This window comes from Dermacentor variabilis, chromosome 3, assembly GCF_050947875.1.
Source record: "Dermacentor variabilis isolate Ectoservices chromosome 3, ASM5094787v1, whole genome shotgun sequence".
Classification (NCBI taxonomy): Eukaryota; Metazoa; Arthropoda; class Arachnida; order Ixodida; family Ixodidae; genus Dermacentor; species Dermacentor variabilis.
The window spans coordinates 169842642-169866382 of NC_134570.1; the positions used below are offsets into that span (position 1 = coordinate 169842642).

General features: G+C 43.4%; 1 protein-coding gene across 1 annotated transcript in view; it reads left to right on the forward strand.

The window, feature by feature from the left end:
- Nucleotides 1-257: 257 nt before the first annotated feature.
- The window catches only part of LOC142574315 (neprilysin-1-like), a 93314-nt gene continuing 69830 nt past the window's right edge, over nt 258-23741 (forward strand). The window contains exons 1-6 of the mRNA XM_075683432.1: nt 258-300; nt 1294-1402; nt 7419-7522; nt 9799-9837; nt 12725-12784; nt 21130-21309. Of these exons, the coding sequence (XP_075539547.1) occupies nt 264-300; nt 1294-1402; nt 7419-7522; nt 9799-9837; nt 12725-12784; nt 21130-21309 (529 nt within the window). The 5' untranslated portion in view covers nt 258-263. The remainder of the gene's footprint in view (nt 301-1293; nt 1403-7418; nt 7523-9798; nt 9838-12724; nt 12785-21129; nt 21310-23741) is intronic.

Sequence of the window (23741 nt, forward strand, 5' to 3'; positions counted from 1 at the left end):
GTGGCACTGTGGTTGTTCACCGTCGCTGCAACGTGACACTATCCTGCCAACCCATGCGAACGTACGTCGTGAGGACCGAAAGAAGAAAAAAATATCTGCCAGCTGAGGCGGTCACGTAATTTTCCCTACATGTGTCCAGGGAAGGCATTAGTGAAGGACGCGTAGTGTTTGAAGATAACGAATTCATAGCGTTATCTTACATTTTTTAAAAGATTTCCATAGAGCCGTCCTTTTCTTTTATACATACGACAGGTTGTTTAACGATGTCCAGGAACTCAACGATGATGAGCGCTTTTTCTGGTAAGTGTTTTCGACAAATACTTATCTACAAACTAAACAGGCGCACTGATCCCGTATATATGTAGATGCTGTCTTGTGAGCTACACGAGTGCCGAACAAAAATGTAATTCCCAGTCGTGTACCACAAAACCGGGAGTGCGTGTGTGTATTGCCTAAATAATTAGGATAATTGAATGAGCGAGCAACTGAATTCCGGAACTGCCGCGGTAATGCACTCACAGGTTGGGGCACGTATACGCTGCAAGAGAGGAAGCTGTACTTTTGTTTCAACAAATACCTATGCCGAGTAAAAAAAATATGCTCAAATTTGCTAGTCCTTCAAATTTGTAAATAAACCACAGCGCCGTACTACACGTGCACTGCTTGAAATAATATCTTAGGGAGGATCGGGCCTCCATCACTTGCGCCCGTAGTCTGGAACGGTCTTTTACTGAACTTTCCACATCGACTCAAGAGAGTGAATGGAGGGGCCCCTCCCTGCAGACGCCGTCTGCTGCGCTTGATTGACACTCCAGAGAATTTTTTGATAAATGTAGTATATTCTTAAGCCTAGAGGCGGCGCTGTCGTCAACTCAGACGGGTGAGGGAAGAACTTCGAGTCGAGGATCACTTGGCAATAGGGAGATTAATCTTGCTTGCGAGGGACCCCAGCGGCACCGTTAGAGGCACGACGGAAATAAAATTGTGGGCCTCATAGTCGGAGTTAATTTCTTTTACGCAGCACGACGAACAACAAAGAAACTAATTACACAGAATGTAGGCTAATACACCGAAATATATATTCTAGAAGAAATTTACATATATATCGGTGGGGGGGGGGGATTTATTAACAAAGTTTCTAAAGAGGCGGGAAATAAAAATTGAGTGGACACAAATTAAGTGGGGGATACATAAATCAAGTTTTAGGCTACTTTACTGGTACCAAAACGTAATTTCATCATCAGTCTTCGAGATAACACGCCCACGTGCGATGCTCGCGTGGTGCCGTTACAGCGCTGTCCATGGGCAGCACCCGGCGCAGGAGACAGCGCCAGCAGACGGAGGAGCCGGAATTGAGCTTCGGCGACCTCATCCCTGCACTTCCAGTCGACGACAGCAACAGGTGGGCACAGTCAAGCCGTAACCTTCGCCCTTCGCCATAGTCCCCTGCATAAAAAACGTGCGCAGTGCGATAGCCGCCGATGTAGGTAATGCTATTTCCTAATGTCCATAAATACTTTTACGTGTTTTCATCACTCGTGGCGTTTCGGCTCGCATTGAGATAATTAGCGTAAGAGTTAGCACATGCTTTCAAGTTCTTCACCAGATTCCCTGAACTATATCTTGCTCTAAAGCACCAGTAGTTATTCTGCGTTAACGGGACCAAGTCTGAGTCAGCAGCGTATTAACTAGCAAAGGTTGTCTTGCTGTCCGTGGTAGGCGAGATCCGTTTTGTTTCTTCAGGTTACTTACCAAGCACCCCATAAACAGATGTATTGTGTAGCACCCCTCTTCATACTTTGCAGCTGGCAAATATTTCAGCGCAAAACACTGTTTCTTCGTTTTCGGGAACCGCTTGCAGAACCGCGTGCAACACAGACGGCGCTGACTTCATGGAGCGTTTAGTGGTGGTGCAAAGTGCACACATATCTTGGTAGATGGAAGTCGCTGTGGTACCATCTGGCCTTTCTAAGCAACATTTTATGAGGGACATCACATCAGGATGCTGCCTGTGCAAACTATCGCGGGAATCAATGTCTCAAATTGGCAGTATCACCGAAGTTCCTGGAAGGGTTTGAATTCTATGCGTAACCCGAATTTGTGGGAAAGAGCAACGACTGCCCTCTGGGTGAACGATCCTCTGACGTAGGAACAGCTGGGCTTCGAGGAAACCACAGGTTCAAATAGCAGTTGTATGGAGAAATGCGCAGAAGGAATCAGAGGTGTCATCTTTGTTTGCTTTTCTTTCATTTCTGCATGTTCCTGTGCATAAGTGATATGCGCAATGACAATCAACACTATTGGAAGTCAACGCCGTCGGTGTCATTCTCTGTGTGCGCGTATTTCGTGCAATGCTCAGTGTGGATATTTTATCCTGTTTCTTGTAAAATATATAGCTCATCACTACTTCTCAACTGCATGCGCACAACTTCATACGTGTCGACACTTCGACACCTCTCGTTCGGCTGTCCTCAATCTCGTTTCAATTTATTTGTCTTACCGCTTGTGCTGGTAAAACATTCAGTAAGTAGAAACGAGAAAAAGCACAAAGTCACGTCAATAGCGGAAATCACCGTACTGGACTGAATTGCCCGTAGACTTGAACAAGTGCAACGAATCTGTAACGCTAAGAAATAGGGGCACAACAAAAAGCTAAGGTAATGAACTATATCTCACTCGCGATAAATTACTTGAAACGTCGATGAGTTCATAGTTTATGTTATTCTTGGCAGCATTTCCCCCAATATTCTTGATCAAAGTGTTTTAATTCTTTCATGAATATATCGTAACGCAAATAAAACGCAGAACAGAGAAACAGACACTGTGGAGAAACAGCGTCCGTGGTTTCTGTTTCTCTGTTCTTTACCTTATTTACGCTACATTGTATTCATCAAATGTAAACCAATTCGCCTATGAACAATCTATACACGTTATTCAATATTTTATTGGAAGGGCAACATTTCTCTTGTCTGCAGTTTAATATAGAGGTGAACCATTTTTTTTATTTCGTGTTTTCCTTTTTGCAAAGTGTCTTCGCCCAAATTAAGTCAAGACATTAAGACCATGAAGAACTGTGGCAATGTTTGGGTCATCTTTATCTATTAATTTACTCACTCCTGCTCTGTGTGCCGCTTCATTTGGGCTTCCATATGGGGAGTTTGTAGCATGCTATCTACTTGACGCTGGGTGATATTAACATACAGCAATCGCCTCTTGTTCGTTAAGCTCGGTTCTGCTGTTGAAAAAAATTATGAGAGCACAGCCTGCCGGCATGGAAATGTTTCATGGTCCCTAATGCTTGGTTGCGAATGCTCGGTTGCGGTAATCGGAAGTTGAAATCCCCCCCCCTCGTTCGTTTTTTTTTTCACATGCTCCAGTGCACTACTTCTGCAGGCTCGGAGTGACGCCTGACACCGGCGAAACATGCCGATAGCGAGTGGGGCTATGCTAATCCAGGTACAGCCAAATTACGAAGGCCCACCAAGCTTGAACCAGACACGCCCTCACCAGAACAGCGATTGGCCTCCCTGGTGCCGTATTCGGCCACCCACTCCCAGATGGCTCACTCAATTACCCAATGGCCCTCAATCCTCAGCAGCTGCGGAGCACCTTACCACGGCAGCGGTCAGACGTGTAACGCAGCAGAGGGTGCTAAGAATCTCTGGATCCGGACAGGCCGCCAATAGAAACTGACCGTTGTAACGTTTAACACCCGAATCCTCTCGAGTGAGGCTAGCTTAGCAGGACTCTAGGAGGAACTGTCAGACATTGTTTGGGATATTATCGGCCTTAGTGAGATTCCACGAACTGGTGAGGCTTACACATTGCTAAATAACGGCCACGTCCTCTGCTATAGAGGTCTCCCTGGTAAGAAGCAATACGAGGTAAGATTCCTAATCCATAAGGACATAGCGGGCAACAATGACGAATTCTACAGCAATTAACAAGACGGTAGCAGTAGTCGCAATAAAACTTAACAGGGATAGGTTAAAGGTAGTACAAGCCTACGTTCCAACATCCAGTCACGACGATAAGGAAGTAGATCAGTTTTATGAAGACGTTGAATTAGCGATGAGGAAAGTGCGAACTCCGTATACAGTAGTAATGGGTGACTTCAACGCCAAAGTGGGGAAAAAACAGGTGGGTAAACAGGCAATTGGAAACTGCGGTGTCGATTCTAGAAACTCTAGAGGAGAGATGCTGGTAGAATTCGCAGCAAGGAATAAGCTGAAAATAATGAACACCTTTTTCAGGAAGCGTAGCAACAGAAAGTGGACCTGGAAAAGCCCTAATTGTGAAACAAGAAATGGAATTGATTTCATGCTTTCTGCCGGTCCCAGCGCAGCGCAGAATGTAGAAGTGTTAGGTAGGGTAAAGTGCAGTGATCATAGTTTAGTGAGGGCTAGGATTAACCTCAGTTTGAACAGAGAGAGTAAAATTGGTGGTGAAAAAACAGATCAACTTAGAGGCAGGAAGGGTAAAAGCAGACAAATTCAGGCTGGTACTTGCAAACAAATATGCAGCCTTTAAACAGAGAGATGATGATGATGATGACATAGAAGTAATGAATGAAACCGCAACGAGGCTGGCTTCAGAGGCAGCAATCGAAGTGGGAGGCAAGGAACAAACGCAACAAGTAGACAAGCTCTCCCAAGTAACAAAGGACCTAATAAACGACCAAAAATGAAAGTGTCCAACTCAAGAGATAAGACAGAATTCTCCGAACTGTCAAAACTGATCAACAAAGCAAAAATAAGTGATATTAGGATTTATAACGTGAGAAAGACTGAACAAGCCGTAAGAAATGGACGCAGCCTGAAATCCGTGAGAAGGATACTCGGCATAAGACAAACCAAGATGTATGCACTGACAGATAAGCAGGGTAATATCATCAGCAATCTAGAAGGTATAATAAAAGCAGCGGAAGAATTCTCAGAGGACTCAGGAGCACTCTATTTGAAAGAATAATGAACGGTACACAGAAACTCCTCCTATAACTAGAGATGAGGTCAGAAGGGCCTTTCAAGGCATGAAACGGGGGAAAGCGGCAGGCGAGGATGGAATAACAGTCGATTTAAACAAATATCGATGAGGCATAATGCTAGGAAAACTTTCAGCTCTCTATACTAAGTGTCTATCGACTCCAAGGGTCCCAGAAAACTCGAAGAATACAAGCATTACACTAATCCACAAAAAGGTCGACGTTAAAGAACAGAAAAATTATAGACCCATTAGCTTACACCCAGTATTATATAAAATATTTGCAAAAATAATCTCCAATAGAATAAGGGCAACATTGGACTTTAGTCAACCAAGGGAACAGGCTGGCTTCAGGAAAGGATACTCTACAGTGGGTCACATCTATGTCATTAATGATGTTAACGAGAAATTTGCAGAGTACAATGCGCCTCTCCATATGGCTTTCATAAATTACGAAAAAGCATTTGATTCAGTAGAGATACCAGCAGTCATAGAGGCATTGCGTGAAAAATGAGAGCATACCGCTTACGTAAATACCCTGGAAAATGTCTACAGAGATTCTAGAGCCACCTTAATTGTACACAAGAAGATTAGGAAGATACCTATAAAGAAAGGTGTCAGACAAGGAGACACAGTCTCTCCAATGCTATTCACTGCGTGCTTGGAAGAAGTATTCAATCTATTAAACTGGGAAGGTTTAGGAGTAAGGATTGACGCCGAATACCTTAGCAACCTTCTTTTTGCTGATGACATTGTCCTATTCAGCAGCACTGCGGACGAGTTACAACAAATGATTGTAGACCTTTACAGTTAGAGTGTAAGAGTGGGGTTGAAGGTTAATATGCAGAAGACAAAGATAATGATAAATAACGGGGCAAGAGAACAAGAGTTCAAGATCGCAATTCAGCCTCGAGTCTGTGAAGGAGTACGTTTACCTTGGTCAACTAATAACAGGGAACCCTGACCATGAGAAGCATATTCACACAAGAATAAAAATGGGTTGCATTGCATACGGCAGACATCCTGAGCTCCTGACTGGGAGCTTACTGTTATCATTGAAAAGGAAACTATACAATCAGTGCTTTTTACCGGTGCTGGCATATGGCGCAGAGACTTGGAGACTGACAAAGAAGCTTGATAACAAGTTAAGGACTGCTCAAAGATCGATGGAACGAAGAATGCTAAGCATAACATTAAGATACAGAAAGCGGCTTGGATCAAAGAGCAAGTGTATAGACGATGTGCTAATAGACATTAAGAGAAAAAACTGGAGCTGGCAGGTCACGTAATGCACCGGTTAGATAACCGTTAGACCATTAGGATCACAGAATGGGTACCAAGAGAAGGGAAGCGTTGTAGAGGACGACAGAAGACTAGGTAGTGCGACGAAATTAAGAAATTTGCGAGCTAGTTGGAATCTGTTGGCGCAGGACAGGGGCAATTGGAGATCACAGGGAGAGGCCTTCGTCCTGCACTGGACATAGATAGGGTGATGATGATGGTGATGAATAAAGCCAGCCAACGAAATAGTCCGTGGTGGGCAGTAAGTTCACTCGCCATATTCACCTATAGTCTCGAATGCATGTCGGCGGTCTGTGTCAACTGAGCGCAACCTTCTCATTCTCCTTGTCTTTCTTTAACTTCGGAAACTGACCACACAGTTTTCAACAATGGCTCTGGCAGAGGTTCCTATATTTTTGCGAAAAAGTTTGGCCACATTCGCGCCTACTTGTATCAAAGCAAATAATGTAGTCAAGCAGCGCTTTATTCAACAGCGGCTGAAAGTTGAAGTCGGTAGGGATCATGTTACTGAAAGTCAAATAGAAACAAAACTTGGAACGAAAAGGAAAACACACATACCAACTAAAGTTTTGGTGACGTTCATGCTTAGACAATTTTTGTGTCTTTCTTCATAGCCTGTACAGTGCGACTTCGTCAGGGATAGCCGACGTTTCTGCTTTTTTTGTTGCTGCTTGTGTGCGTTTTTGCTGCTTTTTTTTCAGTAGCATGCTTTAAGCAAACCGTTTTTAAATAGTGGAATGTTCGTAAAATCTTATGACTGGCAATATCACGTTTAAAAAAGGCCTAGAAATGGGTGTTTTCAAAAGGGATCACAGGTCACAATTATGAATAAAGATAGAACTTTCAAAATCTCAACGAGAGGCCTGTCAGTGTTCTATTACCTGGCTCTACTTCTCTTCCTATACTTAGCCGAAGCGCTTTGGTAGCAAAGTATTTTTCAAATGGTTGCCATAGTCATTCTAGGCAAGGCTTCCCCTCCCCCCATACCATGAAAGAGCTCATTAAAAAAAATCGTGTCCAGGTTGTAGCGTTCTTGTGGGGAAAGTGCAGAACCCCTTTACATACGAACAATAGTTCCGGTCTTTCCGCAATACTTTTTTTTCCCCCAAGTTTCCTTCCCTCTAAAACTGCCGCAGGTGGACATTCAAGAGATACATCATTCTCTGCGCTTCTGTGGCCGCGGTTCTCAGCCTACTGACAGTGTCCGTGAGCGTAACTACAGTGGCCGTGAAAAAGACTGGTGAGCAAGTTTTCATTGTGTCTTTAAGTGCAACTTAGCTCGGAATCATTTCTTAACTTCGACGCATAGGGGAAGTGTTTAACAGCTTTGATGGTGTTAGAAAGATATGGAATAAAATTGCCTTTGCTACAATGAAACGAGACGCAGAGAGAAAGGAGGATGAGCAAAGAATTAAAAAAAACATTATAGGTATACATAATGGAGGGGACCATATTTCTATTCGGGAGAACACAGCGAGCCTGAGACGTAGACGTAAAAGACAACTAGACGAAATAATAACATGCGCAATTTAAAATGTCAACAGTGCGCAGCGACTTGATAGAGCTGGTGCAAGTCTCTCTTCCCACAAGCGTTCCGACTTCAATGTTACAGAGCAGCTGAGTGCGACTAGATTCGCTGGAAAACGTTAAAGGCTTGCTTTCATGGTTTACCGAAACAAGTAGAAAACTCACGATATATGTGAAGACATGTCAGGGATGTTAAGGGCGATCCGCAGGCAAATTATTACGTGTCTGCAATAAATACGAGTAAATCAAAATTTCGAAACCATCGTTTCAAGGCACCTATATAACACGCTTGCGAAATTTCCCAGCATCTCTGGGTGCACCAATAACTACAGGGATTTCATATTTAAAGGAAATAAGGGGGGCGTCGTATCGGTGACGTGTGCTGGAAGTTTAAAATCTGCGTGTTAGTTATGTCAGTTATGCCATTGTAAATTACAGAATAATCACCTTTGCCCCATTTTCATGCGCTCTACGAAGTGTAAAGTTGCTTTTTTTCTAGCCTCTTCCGTAAACTACACAAGACACTTGCTTATAATTCGTGAAAATGGGAACCTTCTTGAGAATGACAAAGGACAAATGTTTATCACGTCTAGGGTCTGAAGAAAACTAGAAATTCACCAGTTTCGGAGTGACATATACTCTTGTTATTCGCAATGTTTCCGAGAGCCCTAAAACAACTGCAGATGTCAATTTAAATTTAGTTAAAATGAGGTGCGAGCATGTTAATTGTAATGTGCAGGGAAATTGTCATTTCTGACTTAGTTAGAACGGTTTCCAAAAATTACTGAGCCCTCCTTGTATTTCCTATCGTCAAGCCTTATTGAGGTGCGTAGTTGGTGTCCCCAGTATTCTCACTGAACTAAACAATGCACGGTATTTGTATCATGCAATTCTGAAGCGCATGGCATCGCTAATGCTCTGACCAAGTGCGAACTGTGTGAGTTAATTTCCGGCTTTTGGGGCACTGAATGATACATGCAAGGGCTCTGGAACGTTTTGAGCGTATTTAAGTGTGTTCGATTGTACGAGCGGCGCCAAATTCAGCCTGCAGCCCTGCCATGCTTACAAAAGCAACAGAGGTAAAATTTTAAGAAAGCCAGCGGAAGCTTATGACAAATATATCTGCGAAATTAAATATATCCGGATCAAGCGCAGCCCTTGTAAAAAATTTCCTTCAAGTATTTGAAAGCATCGCATGATCCTTTTTGGTTTATTTTCCCAAGTTCGAGAAAGCTTTGTTACATCAAGTTTAGATTTTATACAAATGGGCGTTTTAAATTTAATGTGTGCCGAAACGTTAACGTTGCTCGTGCAATTGGAAGCATTGATAACATTTACGGAAACCCCGTTTTTATGCCAATTTTTATGCGTTATACGAGCTTCGTAGTAGTTTCGCTGGTGTCATCGGTGAATTAAACATCGCACCTTGTTCTATTTGTATAAGATTAAAGGAAAGTTATAGATGGTGTGAAGGCGAACTTCGAACTTCTGTGTGGTTTGATTACGACCTTAGAAGTAAATTAGATATGCAAGTGATCTGCCGCATCGTAAGTCTGTAGTACCAACAACGCTGAATTTAGCGTGCTGCTCTCGCAGAAATATGAAAGCCACCGAGATCCAATCGATCCAAAATGGGAGTCTTAGCGAAGAATATGGCCACTGTTCTTCGGATGCAGATATGTATGAATGTAATAGTACTTTCTTTAAAAAAATACTTTAACAAGTCCTGGCAATCAGGCGTTCTGTGCGGGCATGGTTTAATTCAAACGGGTGAGTTATAACGGCAATCTTTTAAAGCATGTGGTTTGATAACAGCCAAGAGCAATTTTTGTGGCAACCGCTCAGAAGAAACGCCTGCTCCGGAAATTGCGCTGTGATTCTGTAACATCACACAACTCTGCTGCCTTCTTTTTTTGTCATCTCATTCGTTCGGACATAGATTAGGTTCCCGCATGCTCATACGTGCATGAATTCTTTTTTTACTTTCAGTTTCGAAAAGGTCGCACATCGTGGATGATGACAAGCCGGGTAACGAAAAACGTACTTTCATTTTTAGGGCATAGGTCTGCTAGCCACGCCACTACTAATTTCAGAGTTATCAACGCCCGTGCTTACTATTACATCGACAAAGCAATTAAAACTTACGAGCAAGTTCTTAGGAATTACAATTACAACTTCATTCAATAATGTAATTCATTACGACGATCACTTACTGCCGCATGCGTAAGTAACTGAGCAATTACTAAAAAGTAATTGATCACTTCTACATTACTTATCTAGCAAAATTACGAAACGATCGTTTCGTCCTTTTTCAAGGCACCTATATAACACGCTTGTAAAATTTCCCAGCATCCCTGGGTGCACCAAGAACCACAGGGATATCATATTTAAAGGAAATAAGGAGGCAATCGTATCAGCGACATCTGCTGGAAGTTTCAAATCTGTGGGTTAGTTATTCTCGTTATGCCTTTGTAAATTACAGAATAATCGCTTTTTCTCAATTTTCATGCGCTGTACGAAGTGTAAAGTAGCTTTTTCTCTAGTCTCTTCCATAAACTACTCGAGACACGTTGCCTATAATTCCCGCAAATGGGAAACTTCTCGAGAATGACAAAGGGTAAAGTTTTATCATGTTGTCTGAAGAAAACTAGAAATTCACGTGTTTAAGAGTGACATATGCTCTTGTTATTCAAAATGTTTCCTAGAGCCCTAAAACAACTGCAGATGTCACCACATTTAAATTTAGTTAAAATGAGGAACGAGCACAGATACAGTAAATTCATTTAACTTGTCGGACGCTTCCTCTGCGTCCTCTCGAGCCATTCACAGCTTGTTTATTTGCACCAAAAATCTCTTTAAAGCATTCTTGTCCGTCATCTTCCATCGTTTTCTTGTGAATACAGCAGCAATATTACCGAAATTCGCTCGACGCGGGCTCTGGAGATGACGGCAGTGTTTTACCTTACGAAGACGTTGCGCAAGGAATTGTGGTTACTCAATGCCACATCGTGTCTTGATCCTTGATGAAGCTTAGCACATTATTATTATTATTATTGCGGCTTAGAGGAGGCGTTTCCGGTAGGCCCAATGAATTGTAACAAAAATTGTCCGTACGCAATTTCCTGCCATAAACTTCCGAGTTGACCATCTCTATGGAGCCGTGGCATCGCCGCTTCAATTAGTCGTGCAACGTGTGGTGGAGCCTAAAGTGAAGATATAAGCACTGAACGCCCCCGCATTTGCCTATCTGAGCAAATGCATCCACAAGGCTACTGCGTGGGACAACCGCCGGCATTCTGCTGCAGTTCCTGCCGAACTCATGCTCAAAGCTGCGTCGCCTGCTACAACTTCTCCCACCAATAATGTAACCGGGAAATATAATCGGTTGCGGAAAAAATAATTGAATTACAGTGAACGTTACCAAGTAAAAAATATTCCAATAATTACAAATCACCAAGGTATGAAATTGAAGGAAATGAATTAATTTGATGTAATTGGTTACCTAGACTCTTGCAATTTTTTTACTATATATAGAACGCGCTTTCATCATCCGTGTGGCACGTCAGTGTCTTATAACAGCGAGAAGCAGCGATATTTGTGTTAGTTTCAGCAAGCGCGAGAAGCAGCTTCAAGTTCGAAGTCCATCTGCTACGCTTTTCGCTCTCAGAGTGTACCCACCCTACCTTTGTTATACGTGAGGCCCCATCAAGCACCACCACAAATTGCCAGTGCACGCAGCTACAAGTAATTGCAATCATCGCTCCTGGTTCATTGTTCTTAGGACAGCGCCTCTCAAATGGTCATAAATTTCCTCTATTTATTATTGTACTTACTGTCTAGCAGATATGCGGACTTCCAGTGTAATATCTGGATTAGAATATACTGCTGACTCTAGCGGAAGTCGTTGCAAACTAGGTTAAAAAAGATGAGTTCCCCCCCTCCCCCATACATAGCAAATTTCCCATACAGAAAAAGTAGAATGAAGATACAAAAGCAGAAAGAGCGCGTACAAAAGACGAAAGCAATTAACATCAACAATTCAGCCAGCAATCAATGTTTGTAACTTTTCTGTCTTCTTTTTCAACTGCATGTAAATCTGTCATTCCACTATTCTATTACGAAGAATACGAAAGAATGCGAAGAAAAATTGGTAACGGCATTTTGTTCTGAGAAACGAGTGGGGAACAAAACCATATAGTGTGATCGGCGAGTGAGCTAAATACATAATATAATGACGGAATTGTAGTACTCACATCTGTGAACTAGAAAATCGCCTTAGCGTAAATATTGTCCAGGAGCTAGCGAAAGACATTTTTTACAAGCAAAAGTCTGCCCATTCGGCAAATCCCTCTTTGCAAGATTCCCTTGTATTTTCCTGGATAACCTAAGCTACAATTGTCCCATGTCCTCGAGTACAGTGACAGAGCACCGTATCGAAAAGCACCTGTGCAAAAAAAAAAAAAAAAATAGAGTGAGGCACTGCCCATTTCACGATGTTTGCCAACGTTAATGCGATTAGCATTCACGCAATATAGCAACACACCGTATTTACACTACCGAAACGCGTCATGTATGAGGCGCGTACTGCACTTGGGTTCCTCTCTAACGCTTGCCTCTGGGCAAGCTGAGCGACCTAGCGGCGTGCCCACGAACTTCCTCTTCTTTTACATAGCCTCCGAAATTGCACTGGCGCCGCGTCTGTACGTGCTAACGCTTTGTAGTAGTCCCTCGATGCCCCATATCATTCATAAAGCAGCTCTAAAGCGTGCGTATCTGCTATGCTTGAAGAACCAGTGTGACGCTGCTTTGAATCCGCGCAGCACCCTTCAAATTAACAGCTGTATTCTTAAAGACGGGATACGCTAGATCTTAACTTGGGTCATAAGGTAACGTTAATACCATGATTTCCTTGCAGAACACATTCAACGACATAGGAGTGCATTTTCCTGCTCGTCTAATGCTTGCGTCAGAGAAGGTAAGGATAAAAAATAAAACTGCAATGAAAATCAAAACCTTCGACGTATAGTATAGATCTATAATATGTTTCGCCGACGTCAGATGGCATGACATCAATTTGCTTTTCTTTCGCAGTATGAACCTGTGTAAAGCCCAAAGCTGCGAGATCCTTGCCGAGCTCCCCAGATATTGCTTCACAATGCTCAAGAAGTTTGTCCTTCGTTATTTGCAACGTCTATCATGTATACATTGACTGAGACGTGTAGAGGCGCGGAAACGCTTCGTTCACTTAAAGAATACGATGCTGTCTATAAATGTAGGCTTCGAAATTGCAGGGAAAACAGGGCCAGTGTTCGCACACCTTCTGTTACGTAACAGCGTTTCTACGCTGATGGGCGTTGGCATGTTTGTTCGCGGGTCCCGACGAATGGTATATCGGTGGTATCACCGATAAAATATTAATATTAGTAATACAAATAAATTAATAATATCATTTGTAATACTACTAGTAATTAGTAATAATATTAGTAATACAAATAAATTATATTAACTTAGAAATTAATCGCATAAATGCCGCTTAATATCCCGAGAACTGGGTAATAATTGTGATTGCCCTTGTAAGTACAAGGGCAGTCTGAGGCGCAGAGCCATGAGTGTAGTACATATATTGTGGTGCAAGAATCGTGGCGATGTCCCGCTCACTGGCCCATTTTCCGCCCGAGCAAATCTCGAGGTTTATTTTTGTCTTGCTTGGGTCAGTTTTTGGTAACAGCGACGAAAAGTAAAGGCAGGTGCACAGAGGTGTTGGGGAAGCCTTGGCCCGTTCCCTTGCAGTGTTGGCGCTTCGGTCAATGCGATGCATAAACTGGGCAAGGTGGTGAGATGGGGACGTATCTATGTGTATGTTTTTTTTTGCTATGTATTTTTCTGGGGGTTTCTACATAATATATAAGAATAAGGAATAAGGCCGCATATTACGTATGCTGGAATTGCGGAGCATGCGCATGCGCAGAACGCCAAACGACCCATACCGTTTAGCGTACGCACCCTATTTCTCATATTTAACTTACCGGCTTTGCGTGGTTTGCGTACTTTACATAAAACATGCGGCGCTCCCTGCCGCCCACTTCGAACTGAATTTGGCGTTGTTTTTGCAGAATTCACTTCGTTTGTAGCAAATGACTGTGTTGTAAACAGCTTTCACATAGTCTGAGGCTGCTTCGGCGACAGAGTATTGTGGACAACTTTGCGGAGTTTTCGAGATCACTTCTCGTTTCGAACGCGTCTAAACCTAACAAGAGAAACCGCCGAGATGCCAGCGCTACCTATCATGAAGGTGGGAGATAGGCGCGACGACGGCATATGGCCTCTGAGATTTGAAGATTTCGGAGGCTATGGTAGACAGCTTGTATCATCCTTTCGCTGCAGATCGGCGTACGTAGAAAGCACAAATACAACACGCGCCTGGCTTCCATTGCGCCGCCTTTCGCATTTTCCGGACACACAACGAGATAGAATCACTTAGACGCACTATGCATGCGAAATACAAAGCGTAATGGAATAGCATCCCGCACGTAAAGTACGCTGTCACGCCAAACTGTAACTAGCATTCTGAAACGTTTGTTTGTGGAATGGCAACGTTATTTCCCTTAACCCCGCTATTACGCCCACGTTAAACTAAATCTGTATATTGTCACGATTAGGCCACGCTGCGCACTGTGCGACCTGACGTGCCCGACGCCCCATCTTTCGCAGGTAGCTAAAAACGTTGTCAACTTCAGTCACGCCTTCGAGATACAAGGTGGGCAGGACAATCTTGGAGGCCCCGACTTCGCGCTCGCGCTTCAGTCGCCTCAGCCGCGTGCCGAAGCACGTCCAAAGCACATGCAAAGCACTGCAGTCACGCGCATGGCCCAAACTAACTAGCTGCATTACTTCGATGCACAATTGTGCGTAAGCAATTGCCTAGATGAGCTGAGGACGTGCGGCGGCGCGCTCATCTTGTCTAGTGGATACATTCCACAGGTTGAGCTGCACCACGGGCGAGGACCGACGTTACCTTCGTGCCATCTACCGCACGGTAGTCGAAACCGGTTTCCTCCTTGCCATATGCGCGACGTGGAAGTAGTCGCTCCGCTGCGTTGGCGCGGGTGGGATGATGCTCTTCTTCAGTTATGTTGCTCCGCAGGTATTGTTTTAATTCCCGCACAGTCACATCGCGCCGTACGCCGCCCTGCCCATGAAATACGCTACTTCTATAAAAGCTTTTTTTTTAAATTGTTATTCTGGGCACTGAATGCAACTACAGCGTGAAGTCATCAAGTAGGCAGTAATGCAAAAATTTTGTGAATGAGATATACGGAGAAAAGAGAGGGTGGTCGGCTCGCCGCAAAGGATTATCCACCACTAAAAGCCCGGTGAAAGCTCACACAAAAATATATTCAGGAAAACAAAAACAAAGTAATTTTCGGCTTTTTACGAAAACCAAGAAAAGGTATATATATATATATATATATACATATATATATATATATATATATATATATATATATATATATAAGCCGAATTTTGGGAAATTATTAACTGATAACGCTGAAATGTGCCTATAGGGTTGTAGGGTACATCCATTGTGACGTAGGTTGTAGGCGTAAACCGTCTTCTCGGATGTTTAATATATTTTGCAGTAACTGTATCAGCTTGCACGGTGGAAAACTCAGCCCACCAATAATAACCACGAGTCCTCCGATAAGACATGCCTGATAATTATATAGTGGTTTCGGGACGTAGAACCTCAGAATTTAATCAATTACTGTACTTTTCTCGATTCATTGACTTTTAGTACTTCAAAGGGGCTATTACATGAGGTTTGGACAAAAGTGACAAATCGAATATTTTGAATGAGTTCCTGGACGTGGCTGCATTGCAATCCAACCCGCCGTGGTTGCTCAGTGGCTATGGTGTTCGGCTGCTGAGCACGAGGTCGCGGGATCGAATCCCGGCCACGGCGGCCGCATTTCGATGGGGGCGAAATGCGAAAACACCCGTGTGCTTAGATTTAGGTGCACGTTAAAGAACCCCAGGTGGTCGAAATTTCCGGAGTCCTCCACTACGGCGTGCCTCATAATCAGAAAGTGGTTTTGGCACGTAAAACCCCAAATATTATATTGCAATCCAGCGCGACGTCGAGTGGAATGTCCGCCCAATCGCATATTTGAACGACTAAGAATGACCAAAATGTCCGTTCACTAGGGGGTTAACAGCTTTGGGGTGGCTTGCATGATATGGGCGACGATGAACTGGCGTGAACAGTATATTTGGCGAAATGATCAAGTTACTTTCCACATGATTTATGCCCAGAAGTGAAACATAGAACGATTTCACATTATTTTATGTTTGTACACTTACCCCAAGCGTAAAGTCCGGGTGAGTAAATAAGTATTCGTGTAATAAAAAAATATATAAAATAAATAAATAAATATAAAACAAAAGCTTCTGGCGTACTTGATAGACGGTGTTGCTAGACATCTTTTTTTTTCCCTGTGAATCTTGACCTGTGAAATAGCTCTTTATTTGAACTAAATCGTGGAGAAGTCCTTTCTCCTGCAGTATTTGCAACAGCAGCTTGCTAAATGGTCAGACAGCCGGTACTAATGGTAAATGGTAATTTTCCTATCTGAAGCATAGCCACGTCTTTTTAGCCTTTTCTTGCTCCAGTCTTGTTTCTTGCGTCATTAATGATATAGGGCATAAGAACGAGAAAGTAAATGAAATATTCCGATATACTGTTTTGAAAGTTAAGTGATGTTGAGTGAACTCTATATATTGCAGTGAGCGTGCGACGTTTCTAAAGTCGTCGTCCTGACTGTCAGTTAAGGTCCTAATTTATGCTTAGGTTACTTGCCTGTCCAGAAAAGAATATACTCTGTCTTCGGTGGCTGCCTCCGGAGAAATGGTAGAGAAACTTAATCACAGTGTGGCTGAGTGCCTGGCCATTAATATATTTCTAGAAAAAAAATAAATGTTCCGTGGCGACAAGCTTAGCAAAATTGTGTAGTTATCTTCATTCTTGTTTTTTGTAGAGGCCGTGTTTGCACGCCTAACTTTCAGTAAGAAAAATCTCTACCTAATAGCTCAGCATTCAGTTATTGCTTGTGCGAGCAGAGTAGCTGTATTTCTGATGTATAGCATTATTAGCATACGAACTGTCTACCGACTTCAAGGGTCCCAGAGAACTGGAAGAATGCAAACGTTATACTAATCCATAAAAAGGGAGATGTTAAAGAATTGAAAAATTATAGGCCCATTAGCTTACTCTCAGTATTGTATAAAATATACGCCAACATAATTTTTCTTAGAATAAGGGCAGCACAACACAAGTCAACCAAAGGAACAGGCTCGCTTCAAGGAGCGATACTCTACAATGAACCACATCCATGTCATCAATTAGGCAATCAAGAAATCCGCAGAGTACAGTCAGCCTCTCTGTATGGCTTTCATAGATTACGAAAAGGCATTTGATTCAGCAGAGATACCAGAAGTCATAGAGGCAATACGTAATCAAGGAGTACAGGCCGCTTACGTAAATCTCTTTTGTAAGTTCTACAGAGACTCCTCAGCTACCTTAGTTCTCCACAAGAAAAGTGGGAAGATACCTATAAAGAAAGGGGTCAGGCAAGGAGACACAGTCTCTCCAATGCGTGCTTGGAAGAAGTATTCAAGCGAATAAACTGGGAAGGCTTAGGCATAAGGATCAACGGCGAATACCTCAGCAACCTGCGGTTCGCAGATGACAATGTCCTGTTCAGCAACACTGGAGACGAGTTACAACAAATGATTGAGGACCTTTACAGAGAGAATGTAAGAGTGTGGTTGAAGATTATTATGCAGAAGACGAAAATAATGATGAATGGCCAGGAAAGGGAACAAGAGTTCAGGATCGCAGTCAGCCTGTAGAGTCTGTGAAGGAGTACATTTATCTATGTCAATTACACACAGAGAACCCTGATCATAAAAAGGAAATTTACAAAAGAATAAACATGGCTTGGAGCGCGTACGGCAGACATCGTCAGCTGCTGACTGGTAGCTTTCTATAATCATTGAAAAGAAAGGTGTACAATCAGTGAATTTTACCGGTGCTTACATATGGGGCAGAAACGTGCATACTGACAAAGAAGCTTGAGAACAGTTCAAGGACCGTGCAAAGAGCGATGGGAAGAAGAATGCTAGATAACCTTAAGGGACAGAAAGAGATCGATTTGGATCAGAAAGCAAATGGGTATAGCCGATATTCTAATTGACATTAAGAGAAAAAAAATGAAGCTAGGCAGGTAATGTAGTGCGTGGGTTAGATAACTGGTGGGCCATTAGGGTTACAGAATGGGTGCCAAGAGATGGGAAGTGCAGTGGAGAACGGTAGACGAGTACGGGGGAGGGGGGGGGCGATGAAGTAAGAAATTCGCAGGCGCTAGTATGAAATTGGTCGGCGCAGGATAGGGGTAATTGGAGATCGCAGGGAGAGGCCTTCGTCCTGCAGTGGACATTAAATAGTATGATAATGTTGACGATGATGATGATGATGACACCATGCAAGTTGTCGTGATACCAACAAAACCTGTTGAACCCAAACGGGTTAAACAATGAAGTCACGAGAAAGTGCAGATTAGGGTAGAATAACTCGAAATAGTCTGGACACCATAGCCTTAATTTTTATGCTCTTTAGCAAGCAAGAGTGCAGGTGTGCTGTTTACGTTTAGTCGTGGAATTGTATTATTCTACTTATACGCGCTAATATACGGGCTCTCTCACGGCAGAGAAACGCAGCACATCCTAAATAACTAATTTTCATGCTAACGTGTCACTCTTATGAAATATGTCTTGTTGGAGACAAATTAATCTTGTTTATCAAAATATCATAAGCTCGCCAGAAGTCACGTAGTAGCTTATCTACAGTCCCTAACAGTGGTCACAGTAATTAGTATGAGATGAGGATCGCGAGCAAGTGAACAATATGCGAGTTATTGTAGCTATTTGCTTACGGCTCTGTGATGTTAAATTTTTTTTGTGCTCTCAATAAAATAATATTTAAAAAAAGGCGAGCATCACATGTAGTAAAACTAAAGATCCTTTAGAATTTGCTTACACCATTATAAATCCTTACTTTAAAGAAACTTGGCAGGTGAGGTATTTAGGTTTTATACTCACGAGTAACATAGGTTGGGAACCCCGCATAGATAACCTTTGTAATAACGCACTGAAAGAGCTGGCATTTTTAAAATGAAATCTGCGTCATGCGTCACCCGCTGAGAAGTCAACAGCATACAAAGCTTTCAGCAAGCCAAAATTACCAAGAATATGCAGTCCTAATCTAGAGTCGCTATCAGCAATATTTAAGAAAAATAGCAAGGGTGCAGAACTTACCTTTGAGGTTTACCTATTCTAGCTATTAGTGTTTACCGAGCGTATCAATCCTTCGCGATATGGCAAAGAGGAAAAAACCTAATCATCGTAGAATGGTGTCCAGATTAAAATTTTGTCTATCAGCTTTACCATCGTCGCTTTCACTTACCTCGTGAACGTTACATAACCGAACCGTCTAAGCGCTTTGACCGTACGCAACACAAAACAACAATTAGGCAACCATTTAGTTACCTTAACATACACCAATATTCCATGTTTCCTCATGCTATTTCAAAATGAAATGATTTACCAAAAGAAGTAGTTAACGCTAATGCGCCGCCGTCATTCCTTGATCTTGTGAATAATTTTTTCTTTTGATTCATATTGTACTAGGCTCAATGAAGGAACTTAATTCTCGTTTGCGTTTTGTATTGACATTCGGTAAAATTCTGCATGTAGTGAACTGTTGTGTGTCAATGATATATCACTGCTTTGTTTCTTGAGATGCGAACTACAACTATTGTTCCTACTACATATTTATTATTGATAATTCTACGTTGCAAATGCTGACGTCGCTCTTTTTTATTTATTGATTACCATTGATTACCATTATTATCATTGACGTAAGCACTCCTGCTTGGGCCCGGGTAGGGTCGGCAGTATAAATAAGTTAAGAAAACACTTTTTGAACATAGTAAGAAAATGTTGCCGATCTGCTTGAAATGCTCCTGTGAACATGTGAGCCAATATTATTGCACTGCACGCAGCAGGGAATTTACAATCCTGTATCACAAAATAACGAAAAATCACTGGCTGTCGCTTTCGCAGTGTGGTCACGCAGCGTCATCGCAAGCAGCTGGACCCACCAACAGCTATTGGCTGATCTCGTGATCGCGAAAACATTCTCAGTAATACATAACTGCTGGTGTTAAGAGTTAAATAAATGAAACACTAATATGTGCGTGATCTCAATAGAACGGAAAAATTACTTAATCTTTGCACTGCCTGTCTAACGCACCAGAGTGGCGCGTTGCTGCGTCTGTTACGCGTGGCCTCCCAGGCAGCCGCGGCGCTCAACGGTGTCTAGTCTTCTGTAGTCGCCACGGAGTTCGTGCGATGAGCCCTTTTGTCGCGACACTCCGGCAACTCTTGCGGGCGGCCTTGCGGGCGGCCTTTTGGGCGCTTGGCTTCCTCCTTGCGTAGATTCCAATGCGCTCGTGGATACAAAAAGGAGAGCAAAAGCCACGTTTGGGTGCGATAAAGACAGCTATATTTGAAGCGCTTGCGGCAGGAATATTTTTTTTTTCGGCACGACATTCGGGAGACGACGTACTCTAGTATTGAGGCCGCTATATGATTAATTAGAAAAGTATTTCACCGCCCCTTTATTACGGGCTGCCATTATCAGCCCTTTCCACCGGCATGTTACTGTTATGTAAAATAAGGAGGAGAAAACACTTGTATGCAGCCAAAACGAGTGATGGTTGGCCGCGGCCGCTGTATCAAGACGCCTTAAATGGCCAAGGGGATTTAACGCGTCCTTCTTCTGACAGACGCCACCATTACCTATGGTCGTATAACTTACGTGCAATCTTCTAAGCAACTTGGGTTACATTGCTCGATTGTCCAAAAAGCGAGAGCTTGTTTTTTGGGGCAGGCTAGGGCGAATTAATTTGCGGCGTGGTGGTGAAGCTTTCCTCAATTTTCTTTTTTCCTGCCGCGATGTCGGACAGGCTACGGTGTCCTGTCACTGCATACAAGGTCCTGGCTTTAATTCACAACAGCGCATGGCGCATTCATATCGTAGTTGAGCGTGAAATGTGATCGTCACCTACGCGTCCAGAAAACCGTGGTGGCCAAACTCATTCTTAACCATCCAAGACATCGCCTCTGGTATAGTACCTCACCAAGCTCCGGCAGTGAAAATAAAATCGAAGTGTGTCTCCCGTTTCCGCTTTCGCTGCGCAGCGCAGCGCATCACGCAGTCGTTGAACAAGAGCTCCGAAGTGGGCCCCTGCGAGGACTTCTACACGTACACCTGCCAGGGCTGGCTGAGCGACAACCCCGTCGTGGCAGGAGCCGCCCGCACATCGTACAGCCTCGAGATCAAGGAGCGGGTGGAAGCCGGCATGATGTCCTTCATCGAAGGTATAAGCACGCTCACCACGATCGCAAAAGGCAGCGGTACAATGCAGTGCTCGTTGCTGATAATGCGCAAGCGAAACGTTCGACCGCCCACGTAAACTGCCAGCTTCACCGTTTGAGCAATATTTTGCGCGGTCGCCCGATGGTGTATGTGGTGCAGCCGACAAAAAATGTTGGTTCTGTAGTCATGCCAGTTCGTCGGTCGGCCTGCAACCTCTAGCCTAAGGGCTTTTTGTAAATACGCGGCTCTGAACGTGCATGTGAAGGGGGAATATTGATTATATTGCGGGCTCTCGCGAGCGTTTTATTTGCTCCCTTCTTTCCGTAGCTCAATCGCCAAGATGTGCGGAGCGTTACTTGTTATGAAGAAAAAAAAAACACAGGCATCTATCCACGGAATGGTAAACGTCTTTCAAGGGTCCTACACTGTAGACAGAGGGACGTTGGAGCACTCTGAAGCGCTCATGCTGACAATAAAAGAAGAGCAGCTGCAACGCAAAGTAGAAAGTGAGGATTATACGACCGTGTGATATCCTAAATTATGATTGTATTTCGTAAATTAGTCTGGATTTGTGGTAGGCAGACTGGCGCACACAGTCTCACGCATGAACCGGTCCTTTGCCTCAGCACAGAATTCAAAATGAAATGGGTTATTTAGTTGGCACCTTCTAAAGCGTCAACTCAAGACAGCCAAAATTTTCCCTTCTTGCTTTGTTGTCGAAAGTGTCATGAGTGTAGATAAAAGAAACAAGCGCATGTATGGAGGTGGTAGCAAAGCAAACGTGTGCACTGTTGGGAAGGAGCATAAGGTTGTTTCAAACACGAGCTGTCTCATGTGCAAGCGGCTGCAATTAAATGATAATTTGTCGATATGTATCTGAGTCAGGCTGTCTCAGCATATCTATGTACTCACTAATGGGTGGCTTTCAGATATATGCGTCAATATATGCGTAAAACAAAGTGGCCAAAACATCACCAGAAATGTACGCATTATATTGCGGAAATAATTTTGCTCACACGAATGCTGGAAGGCTTAAAATGTACCTAAACTATTCTCACAAATCGAATTCTCTTAAGTGTTCCACATAATGGCAAGCACTGAAAACAGAAATAGCTAGATGTTGTGCCTAATTTAATAAAAATGTTGCCGTCACATTCTTGAGAAACCAGACGAAGAATTAAATAAAGTTTTGAGTGCTTCCCGTTTCCAACTCAAGCTAACCTTCTAAACGTTGCTTAATTTCTTTCTAGCTGAGACTCTGCAGTTGGCTAGCTTCCTTCATTTTGCTGAGTTTTCATTCCACACGTGTGTTGTGGCTTTTTCTGACCCGCGATGCTGCTTCTTTCTTATTTTTTTTTTTTTTTTTTGAATAGCAGAATGTTGGAAACGATAGGGGACAAAGTCGAATGTTTTTTCCGAGAAAAAAAGCCCCTTCTACAATTGTTTCTTTGTGCAATATGACTGTATGCATTTTCAGTATGTGAGATACGCTTTTTATCTGAAAACTTGTAGGCAATTGTTCACACAGTTATGCGTTTTCCCACTACGTTGTGCGTTTCTCGAGAATAGCGGCTGCTATTGCCACCTATAGGACGGAAACTGCGTGTACTGCACTAATATATAGGCTCCGAGACTTCAACATGAGTGGGTAGCACGTTGGCAAGCTTGGAGGCCGTTATAAACGTCTTCCACGTTCGACTTTTTATGAACAGATGGCAATAGCTACCTAGCTATCCATAGAAGCATTGCCGTTCAGGGTGAAGGCATCTTTGAACCCGTCCTCGCCGCCTTTCGAAAGCGACAGCTTCTTGTTGGCTCCCTCTGGCGCCCTCGTGTAGTGCTTTGCTAATTGCCGGACATCTTAGCCGTTCAGCGTGCTATCGGCTGGCTGTGTGTATGTGCGTTTGTGCAGCGTGATTGCAAGTGTGTTTGTGTGTGAAGGCATGCGTGTGATCATGTGTATTTTGTGCTTGCATGTATGTCAGCGTGTTTACGTTTGTGTGTGTCCGCATGCAGATATACGTGCGTGCGTGCGTGCGTGTGTGTTTGTTTGTGTTTCCATGCACATCCGCATGCAGATGTGCGTGTGGCCACGTGTTTATACCTGTGCGTGTTTGTGTATACTGGTTTGTGCGCGCGCTTACGTGTGCCTGTTTTATGTGCGGGCATGATTGAATATGCGTGCGTATGCGCGTGCCGATTAATGTGTCGGCATGCGTATGTCAGAACGCGCATGCGTCTGTGTGGGCTTTTGCGGGTGTGCGTCCGTGGCCCATATTTATGTGCGGGCACGCCTGTGCATATTTGCGCCCATTTGCGTGTATGGGCATGTATGTGTGTGTGTGCCTGTTTGTGTAGGCGCTTTCGTGATTGTATTTGTGCGTGCGTGCGTGTACCCACGTATTTGTGCGTCTTTGTAGGCTTGTCGGTGTAT